Source organism: Hippoglossus stenolepis, chromosome 2 (genome assembly GCF_022539355.2).
Source record: "Hippoglossus stenolepis isolate QCI-W04-F060 chromosome 2, HSTE1.2, whole genome shotgun sequence".
NCBI lineage: Eukaryota > Metazoa > Chordata > Actinopteri > Pleuronectiformes > Pleuronectidae > Hippoglossus > Hippoglossus stenolepis.
Window position 1 is genome coordinate 6742533 of NC_061484.1, and position 15748 is coordinate 6758280.

A 15748-nucleotide genomic window follows, 5' to 3' on the forward strand; every position below is an offset into this window, starting at 1 on the left:
GGTAAGTGCTCTTCTACATAAAGGAAACAATGAGATGATTATTATTCTTATGTACTTCAGTGGTGTAAACAGTATTACAAGGCAATCTTTACAGTTAACATTATAACATTGTAACCAGTAGCAACTCCCACTGGTCCCCCTCAGAATGTTGGCCCCCCTGAGATCATCGATTGCCTGGTTGTAAGCATCGAGTGAGTATGAAATTCAGATTTCTTACATCGGATTTCTTTTTATTGAGATCATCATTACAGCACATACAGTAGAGTTCAGCTGGGACGACAAGGTGAATGTGACACACAGAACAACTCATGATTCATGGAGTGATATTGTGCATGTTGTTACATGTATAATGACAATGTTACACTAAAACAAACATGAATATTTAAATCATACACGCTACTATAACCCGCTTATTGCTTTTACTCCTCTGTGCTCCAACAAATAAAATCAGTTGCATGTAGAACACTAAAGTGTCCAGTTCTCATTACAGGCTGCAGACCGAACTGTAGGGAGGTACAGGTTTGCAGCTTGAGCTTGTTCCTACAGTAGAAATGTACAGAGTGAATGTTTTATTGAGCATTATTAATAAATTATAGTTCAAAACAAACTGAAGAACAGGGATGAGCAGTTTTTGGAGAGTGTTCATGTGTGTGTTCATGGTGAGCTGAAGTACATCTGCAGAGCAGGGGTGAAGATGAGAACAGTTCCCAGTATTGACACCGTGAGGAAGGCCCAGAGGAAGATCCTGTCCAACACCTGAGCCACAAACTTCCAGTCTTGTACAACCTGAGAGGGAGAGAGAGACAGATGAGGGAGACAGACAGGCGGAGCAAGCGAGACAAAAGTCTGCAGACTGTTTTTAGCTTCAAGTGTGTTCACAGTGAAAATATTCTGCAGCCAGGTCACAACACAACTCACTTATCTGTTGCTCTAGACAGCAGATTAAATCAGGAGACACATTTTAGGTTGGCGGTAACAATGTAAAAGTGTTAAATGTAACACAACATGCACTGAAACACATTCATCCCACACTATCCGTCATGTCAGGCCGCTCTCACACCTCTCGTATGAAGTGCTCCTTTTTGATGTGACGGCTGATGTAGCGCACTGAACTTGTGGCTTTCTCCAGCATGGCCAGCCAGGCTTGGTTCTCGTCCTCCTTCCTCTGTTGACTGCCACTGTGGCCAGGGACCCCCTTCCTTCCTGCGCCTTTCTTGGGCTTCGGCTCCGGGCTGGTCATCTCCATATCTGGATAGTGGTATCTGCAAAAAATGGAAACAGTTACAGTTCAAATACTTTTCAGATATTGAATATAGTCTATCCTGTATTATCTGTAGTACCTGTCAGTGTGGCCCCTCATACACAAGAGTCTGGGCAGTTTCTGAAGGAAGAGGCTCTTTACCCAGGGGGCCATGGGGTGGTAGCTGGCAGAGGAGCGGTGGTGGACGTTAATGACGAAGACGGTAACGATGATGGAGAAGGTGACAAAAATCATGATAAAGAGCAGGTACTCTCCAATGAGAGGGATTACCTGGGACAGAAAAAGGACAGAGGTATATTTTGTTATCGTCTACTTGAAAACATACTTTATTATTGTGTGTGTTGTAGAATTACACCAGCACTATTCATCTAAATAAGACATTGGCTGCATTGGATATCCATCAGAAGAGTTGTGCAGACATTCCTCTGATTGAGGAACATCTTTAAACGTAGGTCGCTCCTTTCTCATACTGATCTTGAGAAGGTCATCCAAGCTCATAAATCATCTCATCTTAATTATTGCATTTCTCTACGATCAGACGTCAGCCATAAATCGATGTCACGATACAATTAGGTCAAAACACTCCTGCTCATCTTTGACTAATGATAAGAGACACAATTACACAATTCCTGTTCTTTCCTCTTATCACTCTCTTACCAGTCAGCTCTGAAGTTCATTTTTAGATTTTACTGATCACTTCGTATCTCAGCTCCTAATTACGTTGGTGAATTGCTGCAGCCCTAGAGCCAGAGCACAGCTTCAGATCAATGGGCAGGGTGTCTCTGGTTGTTCCTCAGACCCTTTTGCTGTCAGAGCCCCTCAACTCTAGAACCCCCTGTCTGATGTCTTGTCCATAAGTACATGGGTAATTTTGAAAACCCTTTTAAAATCATTGCCTGTCAGAGCTGCTAATAACTTTTCCAGGCTGCTGATTGGCCATCGTGGCTTCACGGTGAGGGTTATATAGCTGCCTGTTGATACTTCAACCAAGAAGGTTTTGTTTTCACCCCTGTCCGTTTGCTGGCTTGTTTATTATTGTCAGTAAGATGATACAAAAGTTACTCGTTGCACTACCACAAAACCAGGTGGAAGGATTCAGTATGGGTAAGGGAAGAACCTTAAGGGAAGAACCCCAACAATTTTGATGCAGATCCACATTTATTTTTCACTTAATTTAACATTGCGAGAGAGGCCATTTTTCAACATTTTCACAGTTTTCCCAGGGAAGAACTTTATGAAAAACTCAATTCAGGGAGATGGTCTCGATGAGAAATTTAGTGCAGCTTGATTGAATTTAAGGGGACTGTGGGGCCTGCGTGGAGGTATGAGCTCTACTGAATGCCATTCTAGTTTTGGCATAGTGACAGCTCAGTCATGTGGACAGTTTAAAAACAGGGTTGAAAAAACAAAGGACAAGGTTCAGAGGCTGTAGAATCAGTCCTGTATTAATATCTATATAATATAGTCACTATTTTTTAAAGTTATTTGATTTAATTCAAATTTATTCAAATGAATTCTTTCAGGTATTTTAGGCAATTTTATTCACATTTTTTATACGATGGTTCCTTTTCAAACGCTAATGCAGATTTGTTTTAATTTCTAGTTTTATTTACAAAGCATGGTAAGTTTGTTTTGAAAGGTGAATATATATCGTCATTATTATTATCATTGTTTACTCTCCTAAAGCAGTAACCTGTACTTTATCTGTGTTAATGTCCCACTTTACTGCTATAATCTTAATCTGTGTCCTCTATAATAACAATAAATAATCCATAATAGAGAATTTGGGCTCCATAATGAGACTTGCTTTGTCGTAAAAAGTCAGTGAATTTGAACAGTTTTTTTAAGCCCCCTTTTTCCACGGAGATCTCTATTGGACTCAAGTCAATAGCATGTTAATTGGGTTGACATTTAGTGTAAGCTGCAGGTAATTGATAGGACTGTGGCTGTGATCTGTGTTAATTAGGACATGTTGTAATTAAGATTATAATTAGGATAAAGCAGGGAAGATAAAAAAAAACACACAGCACAGTAGAAACTTCGGAATGAACTTATCTCTCAACAGAACAACCGTTCAGACTACCCACCTTTGAGGATGAAGGGATGATTTCCTCTATGACCAGGAGGAACACAGTGAGCGACACTAGCACAGATGTGGAAAGTGACAGTTTCTCTCCTTCGTCTGATGGCAAATAAAACACCAGCACAGTGAGAAAGGACAGGCCGAGGCACGGGATGATGAGGAAGAGGGTGTAGAACAAGGGCAACCTCTTAAGGATGAAGGAGTAGGTGACAAACGGGTACCAGTACACCTCATCCCTCCTGCTCCCTCTCATCCCTGTGGCGTTGAGGATCTGCCACTCGCCGTTATCGAAGAAATCTTTGCGGTCCACATAGTGATCAACCAGGACCAGGTCCACCATGTTTCCATCGTATGTCCAGGAGCCGAACTTCATGGAGCAGTTCTGTCGGTCGAATGGGAAGAAGGTGACGTCCATGGTGCAGGAGGACTTGTAGCTGGCAGGTGGAGTCCAAGTTATGGTGCCGTCCCAGCGCACAATGGCTTTGGTCATCAGGGAACCCTCAAAGCGACCGTCAGCACTGTGAGTAGATGGGTAAGAGATGGATAAGTGGCAGAGACAGCAAAGAGGAAAGGAAAACTGATTACGTTAACAAACCTCAGAGAGTGCTACTGATATGTGCAAAGTGCTGCATAACTCACTTTTCATATAGGACGATGTCTGGCAGCCATATTGTCTCTGAAGGCACTCTGATGGAGGTAACACCTCCATAGTCATCTGGGTCCCACTTCAGCTTCACATCAATCCACTCCTTAAAAAAGAAAAACACAACAATGCATTTTAGAATGATTCGATAATAGGCTTGTAAATTCAGCACCATGGACAGCACCAGATTAACTAACTGACAGCCATTGGAAACATCTGTAGTTTTTCTGGTATGTTTATCCTCCCCAATGTTTCCACAACCATGTTTGGACATCTTTGATTCAACACCTTATTGACTAAATTAATCAATTTGTATTTATTTATTTGTACTTCCCAACAATGAAGGCGTCCAAAGTGCATTACATGAGTGAGAGAAACACAAGGCAATATAAAAGCACACATAAAACGGAAAGAGTAGGATAGAAAAATTTGGTAGAATTCTATTAAACTGATTAAATAACAGAATAATAATCACAGTGCAGCTGCATTGATATGATATGAATGAACAAATAATAATAATAATAATAATAATAATAATAATAATAATAATAATAACAATATCTTTAAACCACACTTCAAAACAAAGTTACAAAATGCTTCAAAAAATAAAAAATAAAAATAAAAATACATCAATTAAAACATTAAAACAAATAAATACACAGTCATAAGTGAATAAATAAAATAATAAAAAACACTTGATGTGTGATAGAAATGTTAGCCTGGCCATTATATACAATAAGAACTAGAATTAGGTGAAATCAGGGGAAAAGGTACGATAAAAGTAAGTTTTGAGCTTTGATTGAAAGGAAGCTACTGACTAAGCCTGGCATATATCAGGGTATTGCAGAGTGTTTCAGAGCCTGAGGCTCTTATTTCAATAGTCGCCTTTAGACCGAGAATGTAAATGCTATTTAATAAAAGGAAAAGTCAAGTTTTAAACCTCAGTTTGAAAGATCTTGTTAGAGCCAAGTTTTATATCTTCTCAGTTTGTTCTAATTAAGATATTTAGAAGTTTAAAAGGATATTTCTGGTGGATTCATCAGCTATATTTGTATAGTATACAAATGTACATTGTCTACGGTACAAAATGTTTTCAGAGCAGTAAAACTAGCTCCTATGCAATATCTGGTATCTGTGAATAATACTGGTAGTGTTCATCATTTACCTGCCAGAGCCAGACGTTTGTTGTCATCAGCTGGTTCTTTTCATCCTGCAGGAAGAAAGAGTGGAAGTTAGAAATCTTTGTGGCGCTTGTTTCGAATGATAAAAAAGGCTAATGATGAGGTGAAGAGCAAACCAGAAGCTGGAGACAAAAAGTTGAGCGAGATTAAAGAAAATACTTATTAAGCCTAGTTAGAAAGCACTTAATTAACTTAGTTAATTGCTTCTCTAGGTTGCCACTATGAAATGAACAACTCTGGGGTTAAGTGTCTATAGCATTTATCTACAATATTTAATGAGCGAGATGCTTAAGTTACAACGCAATGACCAACACCACTGGCAAAACTAATATGGGTGCTGCTGCTTCTGTTGCTCAGTATAAGGTTTTCACAATTTAAGGTTCAATAATAACTGACAGTGGCGGTGGTGAAGAGAGAAAAGGGGGGGAGGGGTGCTGATTGTGTACCCATCCTCTGTGCAAAGAGATCTATGGATTATAACAGTAGTTTAACTATAATACCACAAGATGGCGCTATCCTGAACATGATTTCTGCATGGCAAGAGTACAAACATCAAATGCTGATGTAGTCAAAATCTGACCCTCTGTGGAGTTGGGATGAGCTGTGTGTGAGTGTGTGTGTGTCCTTGTGTAAATAATAAATGTGATCTGGTTCCTCTCAGCCTGATGGCCTCATTATTCCTCTGCTGCTACGAAGGACCACTTTGGACCTCCCTCTTAACCTTTCTTCCTCTCTCTTCTCTTCACCCCTCTTTTCCTGTCATCGGCCCCTTAAATCCCACGGCTCCTCACCCTCCGACTAATTTATCCTCACAGTCATTCTCACTCAGTGTGTGTCCTCTGTGTGACAGTTCCTCCGTTGACCTCCCCCTAATAACCGCTCCTCTCTACCCTTCTTTGTCTTTTTCTCCTGTTCCTGTTAGTGGTGTTCAGCTTTACTTCCTCCCCTCCGTCCTTTCCTCCTTTTGTTAAAAAACAAAACCTTCAGAGGGACATAACATAATTGTATTAACTCTGTTACATAAGGCAATTTTAATTTCTGCGGAGAGTTTCCTTAACAGGTACAAACAGTGTTATGACGCTGAGTGCCTCTCCTGGACGCATTAAAGCCTCTTCGTCTGGCTCCAGTTTGCTCAAGGGCACTGAGGATGTGATAATTGCACAGACAGTTAAAATACCCTCATCTATCTAATATTAATATAATACATAATAAATGGTGCCATCATTAAGATAACTGATGTCATTCCCTCAGTCATTTTTATTTTTAGTTTGTTTTTGTACATTTTTAACAACCTGGAGAGAGTTTAGGTCCTCTAATTTACAACTAACATGTTTCGGCCTACAAATTAATGAATTATTAAAGTTCCCCCCTCGCAGGTTTTGTAAAGCCATTTAGACGGTCATGTTGGGAAGAAAATTCACCAAGTAAAACTGAACTGTTGAGATCACTGAATATTTAAGTCAGATTTTAAATTTTTTAGAGCATCCTCCTGGTTTCTTGTCCAAATTTCCTGAAGGTGGTAGATAGAACAGACAACATCAGAATTTCAAAAATCCTGTAAATGGTCGAATAAATGAACCAAAATTTTGCTTTTGAGAGGCTTTTCAAATGCAAGACTGATTCACTCTCTTACTTTCCTCCTCCGTCTGTAGCAGAGATGAACTTTATATTCTTGCCGCTACCTAGAAGACCCATCATATAAATAAACCCTAAAAGAACTTGACATTTATATACACTTCTTCCCGCTTGTGTGTTCATGCATCTGAGTTTTGCTCCTTACCACATCGACCAGCTGTGAGATCTTGAGACCGAAGCGGACAGTGATGGTGTCGTTTGAGTGTTGTACGGGCCGTACCCATTTCTGGTAACCCCTGAAAAGGTTCCTCAGCAACAAATCCTCCATCTCAGCCAGCGACACAAAGTCCTCCTGAGCTGGAGGGACAAGGACAGAAGACAGAAGAAGGAAATATGGTAGAGAAAATGTTACTGGGCACGAAAAACAACATTATATATCTGTCCTTTTAAGTTGTGCTGAAATTGGTAGATGTAATTAAGTGATGGTAAATTGATCTGCTTTGGCATCTACTTATATTGAAGAAAAACAAGGATCTTCAGCCACTCAAGCATGAAATAATCCCTGAAACTGTCACATCTGACAACTTGTTAGACAAACGCTTTTTCTATCAGACAGAATCTTTCCCAAAAACACTTTGGCTTGCAGACTGGGGGCGCCGATAGGATGATGGTCATTGTAGTTCGAGGATGACCCGCTGGACCCCCTGAGCAACAACCGCCCCTTAAAAGTAGAGTTGGTAAGTTGTTTCTAAAGTTTTTAAATCTTATTTGTTGAAATTCTCTTCATGCCACGATAACCATTAATCAATAAAGTCATCTAAAAAAAGAAAACAAGCCTGTGACTGTGGCCCTCGCAGCACTGTAGTAAACACGGCCATTATTTCACTTAAACCGAATGAAATGATTGGCTGTCGTACCTGTGGGGACCCTGCCTGTGCTCTCACTGCGTTTGACCAGAGTCTTCACAAGCCGGACAGGTGAGAGCCATACACCGGAGCAGTTGTCAGGCAGTGCACATCCATGTGTTATGGGGGCAATGCTTAGACGACAGGGCTGATGGGAGGCGGTGGGATGTATCAGTTGCCTTTTTTTCAAAGTGTAGCCTGCTCCTGCTAGCATTTCCTGGATTACCAACAATAGCTTTAATACTTACTGTGTTCACATCTTTGTTAAAGGTTCAGTGTGTAGAATTTAGTGATATCTAGTGGTGAAGTTGCATGTTGCAGCTGAATCCCCCTCACCTCACCCTCCCCTTTAAAACCTGAAAGAGAACCTGTGGTAGCTTTCAAAGTATTTAAATATCAAAGGCCCATTTTAGGGTAAAGCAAACAACAATTTGTACAAGTTAGATGAAACACACTACTGAAAACAGCAATAGGATTATTTTATATTCAATTTCTGCCAATAGATTCCTAAATCTTACACACTGGACCTTTAAGGGTTGAAGCATGCTATCATTAGCTTTTTATCACTTGACGTTGACACGTTTAAGCCGATGGCGTTGTCACTAGTTTTGCAGGTATTTGTTCATAAACCAAAGTATTGAATTAATTGAGATTTTGACCTGCTCATGGCAGCACATGAAAAATTGAGGGATTAGAAAAATGGCTACAATTCATCTTGAGCAAGAAATTAATGTGTCAAATTTCCCGCCTTGCTCAAGCTGTTGAGACATCTCACTTAAAACACACATTTTTACCACAGGGAGGCATTTGAGAAAACTTATAATTAGGGAACATTGTTTTGGGAATCAACCAGTCCATCGAGAAAGAAAACAGGGGATCACCAATGTACATCTAGAATGTACAAAAATGTTCTGACGAACCATCTAATAGTTTTTGAGATACTTCAGTCTGGACCAAAGTGTCATTAAATCATTGCACATTAAACGTGTTGGTGTTTTAGACTCTATTGAATAGGGGGAAAAGCCATCTGGAGCCACAACATTGGTCTGTTGGTAACTGTATCAGACAATAAATCAGACAAATTATTTTATTTTTAAAAAGTTATTTGAAAATGAAAATAAATGTTTGCTGTAGCTCTAATTATAGTGAGCTCACATACATGTAATATTCATGTGCACAGATGCACAGACAGATGTGTCCTTTCTTCCCAGTCTCACATGTTTCTGAACATGCAGAGACACAGTCGAGCATGAACAAAGTGAATCACCTCTCCAGAGTCTCAAAAAGGAAGTGGAAGGAAAAATTAAGTCAGGGCCTAAGAGTCAAACACACACGGACTCCCACACTGTCAACCCTGGTTTGACAGCTGGTCATGGCTGAGCGAATGCATCTGAGCTCCCAAGGCTGACGAAATGATCATGTTGACATGATCACCTCAGACAGAATGAATTTCCAGGGGAGAGGAGCTGAGCTCAGAGCTCTTTGTGCAGTCAGGCACAAGACATAATAGTCGGTTAAAGAGTGACGCTAACACCGAGCAGGAGACAGTGCAGCGAAGGGACCGTGCTTTCACTGCGCCAGCCACTGTTCAAATGCAGTCAGCTGGGAGATGTCAGGTCTCTAGGTTACAGGAAACACACTTTTTCCCAGAGAAAGAAATGTATAATTTGCTGTTCAGTTTGGTTAGCCTTCACTTAACTGTTGGAACCACTCTATAGCTGCATCTATTGAGGGAAACCAAATTGGTGTGGTGTAGTAGTCAAGAGCAACAGAACAGATGTCCTGTCCAATTGTACTTCCAGCAAGACCTATCCCTTCTCTCTGTTACTCATTGTGTGTAATTAAGTTGAAGCTGACTGTGTCACTCTGGATGCTCAGAGCGTTATGTGGTATTTGTACTTAAGCTTCTCCCACAGTAACTCAGCGGCTCAATAAGCTCAGAGCTCCGAGCGTTTGTCCACATAAGAGGGCGATATTTGGCTCTGCCTGTAGCTGCAGTGTCGCAACAGAGGCTGACAGACAGAAATGAGAAGTTCGAATCAGCGGCTGCTCAAACATGGGGGTTGGAGGAGAAGAGTGGAGAGAGCTGATAAGGGACAGAGTGAGACAGAGCGACCCGGAGCAATTCCCTGCAGTCTCTGAGAGAGATGGAGCGAGGAGGCAGAGAGGAGCTCAGTGAGCAGAAGTTAACAGCGGCAAGGGGAATGACAACAGACAGCGAGAAGAAAACAAATTCCCATGTCAACTTGACTCTTAAGCTGAGGCTTTATACCGACCGACCCATCCCCTCACATTCCACATGTTTGTAGACACACATGCGGTGATCATCTCTGCGCTGCTGCTGCCGCTGTGGTTACTGCCAAGAGAGGAGGTGGTTTCAGCATTATGTCTCTGCCTTTAAACACGCAGCAAAAGAAGGAAATCATACAACAACAATTTAATTTTATTCAGGTTTACGTTGTCATTTTATCAAGGAGCTATTTCAAGGATGGGACTTGGGTTTAGGGCTGCAGTAAGAAAAGATGAAGGATGTCCTATTAAAATGCACAAGGGTCTTTTTTACTTTCCAAAAAGAGTTACCCCTATGTTTTCGAACATCCATGTGAAAATTGACACCAGTTTAGTTGAGTGTACGTTTTAATGAGTTACATTAGGTAAAATAGCTTTTTGTCATTGGCTGATTTTACAAACATTTTCAATATTTTTATTTTTCTTAATGTCAACAAATCCCATAAAAACACCAAAATCTACAACATAATACTCTATCTCTCTGTACTTAATAGATTTTTCGATCAGTTTATGGCACAGAGTTACAAGTCAAAATTGATTCTAACTGGTCACAATGTGTTTTTAATCATTCATTTTCCAATGTATCTGTCACTGTGGGTTTTCAGTAAAACATTTTCAAATAGAAGTTAACACATGTTATTCAGCAGTGGATAAATAAACATTTGGAGTGTTCATGGGGAACAAAATAAACACATATATATATATGACCTTGATGGTAAATAACAGCCAGGAGCAAGCTGACATTCAAGGTTAGGAATGTTATTGAAAGTCTTAAAGAACTGGTAGGTAAGATAGTTTATGTCAGAGCAGTATTTAAACTTTTTGAAGGCTAACATTATGATGGTAAGCCAGAGGCCATGGTGAGGAAACACCGGATAACTTTGAATTCACTGCAGGGCTACATATTGCATATTACATAAAGCTCTAACTGGATTTTTTGTGACTCACTGGTGCCTCGGATCTTGCTCTTTCATCCAAAAGCATTGGGGTGACAGACAACTGTTTGTGGAGCCCACTGCCCCTGACTTCAGCTCACTTACGGAGGATAGCTGGTCACTTTCCTCGGCTGCTATAGATTGTCAGGGTGGACTGTTATAGTGCCAGTGTGCATCAGGGCCAGAGAAGGGGAACCTGCTGAATCCAAGAATATCAGGGAGGGTGGTGATCAGGCAGCAGAGACAGCAAGAGGGGATGACTGCATGTACGAAATGCTTAGTCTGGACAACAGGTACAGAGACAAAGTTATGAAGCGTATTCTTTTTGCAGAGGGCCAACTGCAGGTGGTAGATGTCATCACTTATCTGTGGGTACGTAGGTTTGCAGAGAGGAGAGATTTGGAGTTTGGAGAGGCTGAACAAAGCAATAAGAGTCCTTCATAGTGACTGAATAAAACAAACTCAGGTAAACAGACACATAATCCTGCAAGGTTGAACATCTGGTCCATGTGAAATTGACCAATAGTGTGCTTTGATACTTTCACAGTATTTATAAAGCACTTTGCACCTGGACCTGCTCAATAGTCAAAATACACATGGAAATCTCACTTTCTACAATGTGGAACTTTAAAACGGGAGCAGCTGAAACAGACACCAGGTTTTCCTTGACAAAATTGGTGCTTGTCCCCATATCTCCCAGTTCTGTTGGAGGCTCAGGTGTGTTATGCTTAGTTGCTAATGAAGTGTTAGCCACAGACAGGCCTGTATGGTCCAGGTATGATTTAGACAGGCTGTCTCATGTATGCAGTGTTTGTGACAGGCGTTAGGGGGTTGAATAAAATCAATGAAATGTTCTACAAGCACAGAATATTAAGGAAAAAATATGTTTGCTTGTTTGTGCTTGTGTGCATAGGTGTGCACTGTATGCATGGTCATAAAGGAGATCAGATTTAGCCTTTCCTGCAAATCTTTCTCAAAAAAAGGTTTGGCCTTTCCTTCCTAAAGAGGCAGTTTTGTAACCAGAATTTAAAAGTAAAAGCCTTGTTCAGACTGATTACCTCCCATTGCATCAGATCCCCAGCACAACACTCAGTTTGCAAAGGGCTGAAATGGGGCATCAGCTGGATCCTATCTACCATCTCTACAGGAAGCAGCTCTGTCTCAAGATCCTCATCAACAAAAACACAGGAGCCAAACTAGTCAAACACGGCGGGGATGGATTATTCTACAAGAGCCTGCTCCCTCCCTCAGATAGAGGCGTGTGTGTGTGTGTGTGTGTGTGTGTGTGTGTGTGTGTGTGTGTGTGTGTGTGTGTGTGTGTGTGTGTGTGTGTGTGTGTGTGTGTGTGTGTGTGCGTGCTTGTATAGCTGATTGAGCAGAGGTGAAGGGGAGATGATATTGATTGGAACCTACAGACGGATGGCTGGGGGGATGGGGTTGATTCTCTGTGAGTACCTTATGATGCATTAGTGTGTGTATGTGTGTCTTTTCTACAAAGAAAAATGGGAAGAAAACACACACAGCGTGGACGCACAATATGCATGTGTGCATGTGCATGTTCAAGAGATAAATTTGAGTTTTCCGATGATTGATGGAGACGCAGGGGTGACCCGGCACACAAACAAACACCCTACCTCCTCCTCAAGCTGAAACACCCCATTGGCGACACAGTGGTACGATCACTTGACATCGCAACCATCTGTTCACTGTGGATGCACAGTGGGATGTACCACTGAGCGGGGTAATAGCATATGTGGGAAACCAAGAGCTGAACCTTGTTTTTTGCAACGGGGAACATTTTTAATTCTAGAGACAAGAGAAGCATAGACGGAGAGCAGAGAGGGGAAGCAAGCTTTACAATCTAACCTGCAGCCTTGCTCTAGTTTACCCACAATGCAACAGGACAGGTGCCTCTGGGGGACTAAGGCTGCTCACTATGGTTAACCCCATCAGTCATTGACACCCTTGAGGAATGTTAGAGCGCACATGCCAATTGGTTGCTCACATATTGTCAAAGATGCTGAACATCACCTGAGCAGAGGTCACCACGTGTGCAGAGAACACACATCAAAACAGTGAGTGATGACTCTTGATTATTTATTATTTATCTGAAAAGACATCCAAATGTTATCTGTTGGAGACCTGCACAAATCTGTGTGGTACCAGATTTTTTTTAAATATGCATATAAATCTAATCAAATCTTCTCTTTTCAATCTGCTTCCACAAAGCGTCATTAATTAAAACCCCTCTGCCAGGAGATTAGTGTCTGTTTAAAAAGTGCCTCCTCGTGTATTTAGGTGTCGGTCTGACACTGGGACAGCAGCTAATTGGTCACTGAAGATAAATTCATAAAATTCATCAACTTGTCATCCAACCAGCCCCCGTGTCTCTCTCTTCTTCGCTCTGTTACACAGGCACGCATGGCGAGGGGGGGTTCACAGCATGTGCTGCCAAGAGCCACTCCATCTCGTGATTGGAGTGGTAGAGCTGATATCAACAAATAGAGTGAGAGAGGGAGAGATGCAGCAGTTGGAGCAGTGTTCTGTAGCTCAGCACCACAGTGGCACAACATGTCATCCCTCACTTTTCATCAGAGCCTGTGAGACATTACCTGAATCACTGCTTTATTATGTAAGGGACTTATTTACCCCCCTTTACTAAATGTGCTCTGGTCCCACATGTGTCTCCTGGAGCTTGTTCCACAGCCTCTCCTCAGCTCCCAGGGGGGCGCTGCGCTCCCAGCCACTCATAAATCCCCAAAGCGCCCCTGCTCCTCTCACCTGACCCCCATCATTTTCCCCTGCCGACTTAAAAGTGCGAGCTGGATCCAACAAGCTGATCGCATCCTGAAACTCTTCATCTGTTTCTTGTTCTTACAAAAACACGGGTTCTTACCTTGCACAGTGTGCTTCCCGGGAGCCAGGGAGAGGAACCACAACACCGCGACCGCAAACTTCATCGCTCCCTTCCTCTTCTGGTCGTCAACACAAGCGGACGGATGTGCTTTCCGCGGCTGGGGATCGAACCATGTCACTGGCTCACACGCTCCTGCAGGAGGAGAGCGGGACCTCCGGAGGATCGTTCCTGCTGGTGAAGCATGAAGGGACGGTGGCTCTGTACAACACGGACCGCCTCCACACTGTGGAGCAGCTGCAGCAGCTCCGTGTGTCCCCCTCCTCCTCCTCCACCACCTCCACCCCCAGCCTGATCCGTCGCCTCTCTCTCTCTCTCTCTCTCTCTCAGTGATGGATGGTGCTGTGTCAGACTGTGGGGGTAGGGGGCGGCACAGAGGAGGGCCAGTCCTCCTCTGTCCGGAGAGGACAGATGTGCATGGTCCCCATCCAGAGGTAAATAAATGAATATAGTAAACGCCACATGATAAATGTTCAGGACAAAGGGGGGCTACAGGTTAAATAAATACCTGTTTTGATGTTTTGTGTTCATGGCCCAACATCCAATGATGACATAATAACAATGTGATAACAGATGTGGCAGATCCAGGGTTTTTCTAAATCAGGGGGCCACAGAGGGGCCAATTATATGTTCAATATCCACTCACAAATCCTGATTCAGTGAGTGGCACACAAGGGCACCGCTAGAAATGTTTTAGCCCTGTGAAAGAATATAATATATTTTCATTTTAAACGGGTACAGGAAGTATTGCAAAGATTTATGTTTGTGATATATATTTAACAGAGAAACATAGAAAATGTGGTGAAAGTTCATTTTCACTGTTTATTCTGCTGTCAAACGCGTGCCATACGCAGAAAAAGTAGACAAGACCTAGAATCTCAAAAATAGTAGCGCAGCTCTAGTGCAATTAGTGTGACCGCTGTAATCTGTTAACATGGGCGCCGAAATGAAAAGCAAGCTGTTCCCATGGCCAGTGTGGTCCAGCTCACCAACTGTTCTGCTTGGAGCGCACCTACTGGAAAGCAAGCAACAAAATCCTGCATATCTATGCAAGACTATACAATGCAATGAACATATGATGGAGATACAAACCATTAGTTTATTTCTTTTAAACATTTTAATAGATACAAATTATTATTTTAACTACAATAACTAACTAGTGAAAATAATATGTGTTCTCTGAGGGCGCCCCACGTTGCACATATAGACAAAGCCACACATCATTGAATATATTTAGAAAATAAATGTGTACTTGAAAAAAGCTTAAAAATTTAAAATGCTGAACAAATGATCCTATTTACTGTTGATATTGTTCCAGCTGGGACCAGTGCCCACCTGGCTCCACCCCAGGATCCGCCCCTGGTCAACAGTCAGTGACTCTGCACTTAATCCATGGCCATATAACGTGTTTGTATTATTTTGGGCCAGAATCAGTTTTGTTGGGGAGTGATATCACAGGTAAATGCCTGGAATTTCAATATTGCACAGTAGTATACTGTTGCTGGATGCTGGTGAACTACAGGGTATAATAATAATATAATAATAACTTTATTGCACATTATCTAAACAAGGTTACAAAGTACTTGACAAAATACATGGCAAAAAAAGTAATGAATAAAAGATATAAAATTCAGTTCAATTTTTGGCGCCAAATCATAACATATTAAGGTCGAGACCTTATAATTTATAGAGAAGCTCAACAGTTCCCACAATGAGCAAGCACTTTGGCGACTGTGGGGAGAGAAAACTCCGTCATTAACTGGAGGAAAACTCTGGCAGAACCAGACTCAGTGTCTGTGGCCATCTGCAGCTTCTAACACAAAGACTAGATAAGACAGAACTTCATTAATCCCGAAGGACATTCTTGTGACAGATATTGCTCCTAAATTACAATAACAAAGAGTAGAAGCAATAAAGTATTAAAAAAAAGTGAAGTATCAAACTAACAATTGTATAAGAGGA

The 15748-nt window shown here is 41.7% G+C and overlaps 1 protein-coding gene across 1 annotated transcript; it reads right to left on the reverse strand.

Moving 5' to 3' along the window:
- Window positions 1-209: 209 nt before the first annotated feature.
- Window positions 210-14041, reverse strand: chrnb3a (cholinergic receptor nicotinic beta 3 subunit a). The gene is made up of 8 exons (XM_035184644.2): window positions 13769-14041; window positions 6949-7100; window positions 5153-5197; window positions 3984-4093; window positions 3349-3862; window positions 1341-1531; window positions 1061-1262; window positions 210-786 (listed from the first exon to the last, which is right to left on the reverse strand). Exons 1-8 carry the CDS (start codon window positions 13830-13832, stop codon window positions 655-657), a joined length of 1410 nt encoding a protein of 469 aa, XP_035040535.1. The 5' UTR covers window positions 13833-14041; the 3' UTR covers window positions 210-654.
- Window positions 14042-15748: the final 1707 nt, after the last annotated feature.

Bases quoted from the DNA above. Each gene is read 5' to 3' on its own strand.
- chrnb3a (XM_035184644.2), bottom strand. From the start codon at position 13,832: ATGAAGTTTGCGGTCGCGGTGTTGTGGTTCCTCTCCCTGGCTCCCGGG. The intron at 1,532-3,348 runs GTGGGTAGTCTG...TTTCTGTCCCAG, and splicing joins TCATCCCTTCATCCTCAAAG to GTAATCCCTCTCATTGGAGA. The intron at 1,263-1,340 runs GTACTACAGATA...CATTTTTTGCAG, and splicing joins ATGAGGGGCCACACTGACAG to ATACCACTATCCAGATATGG.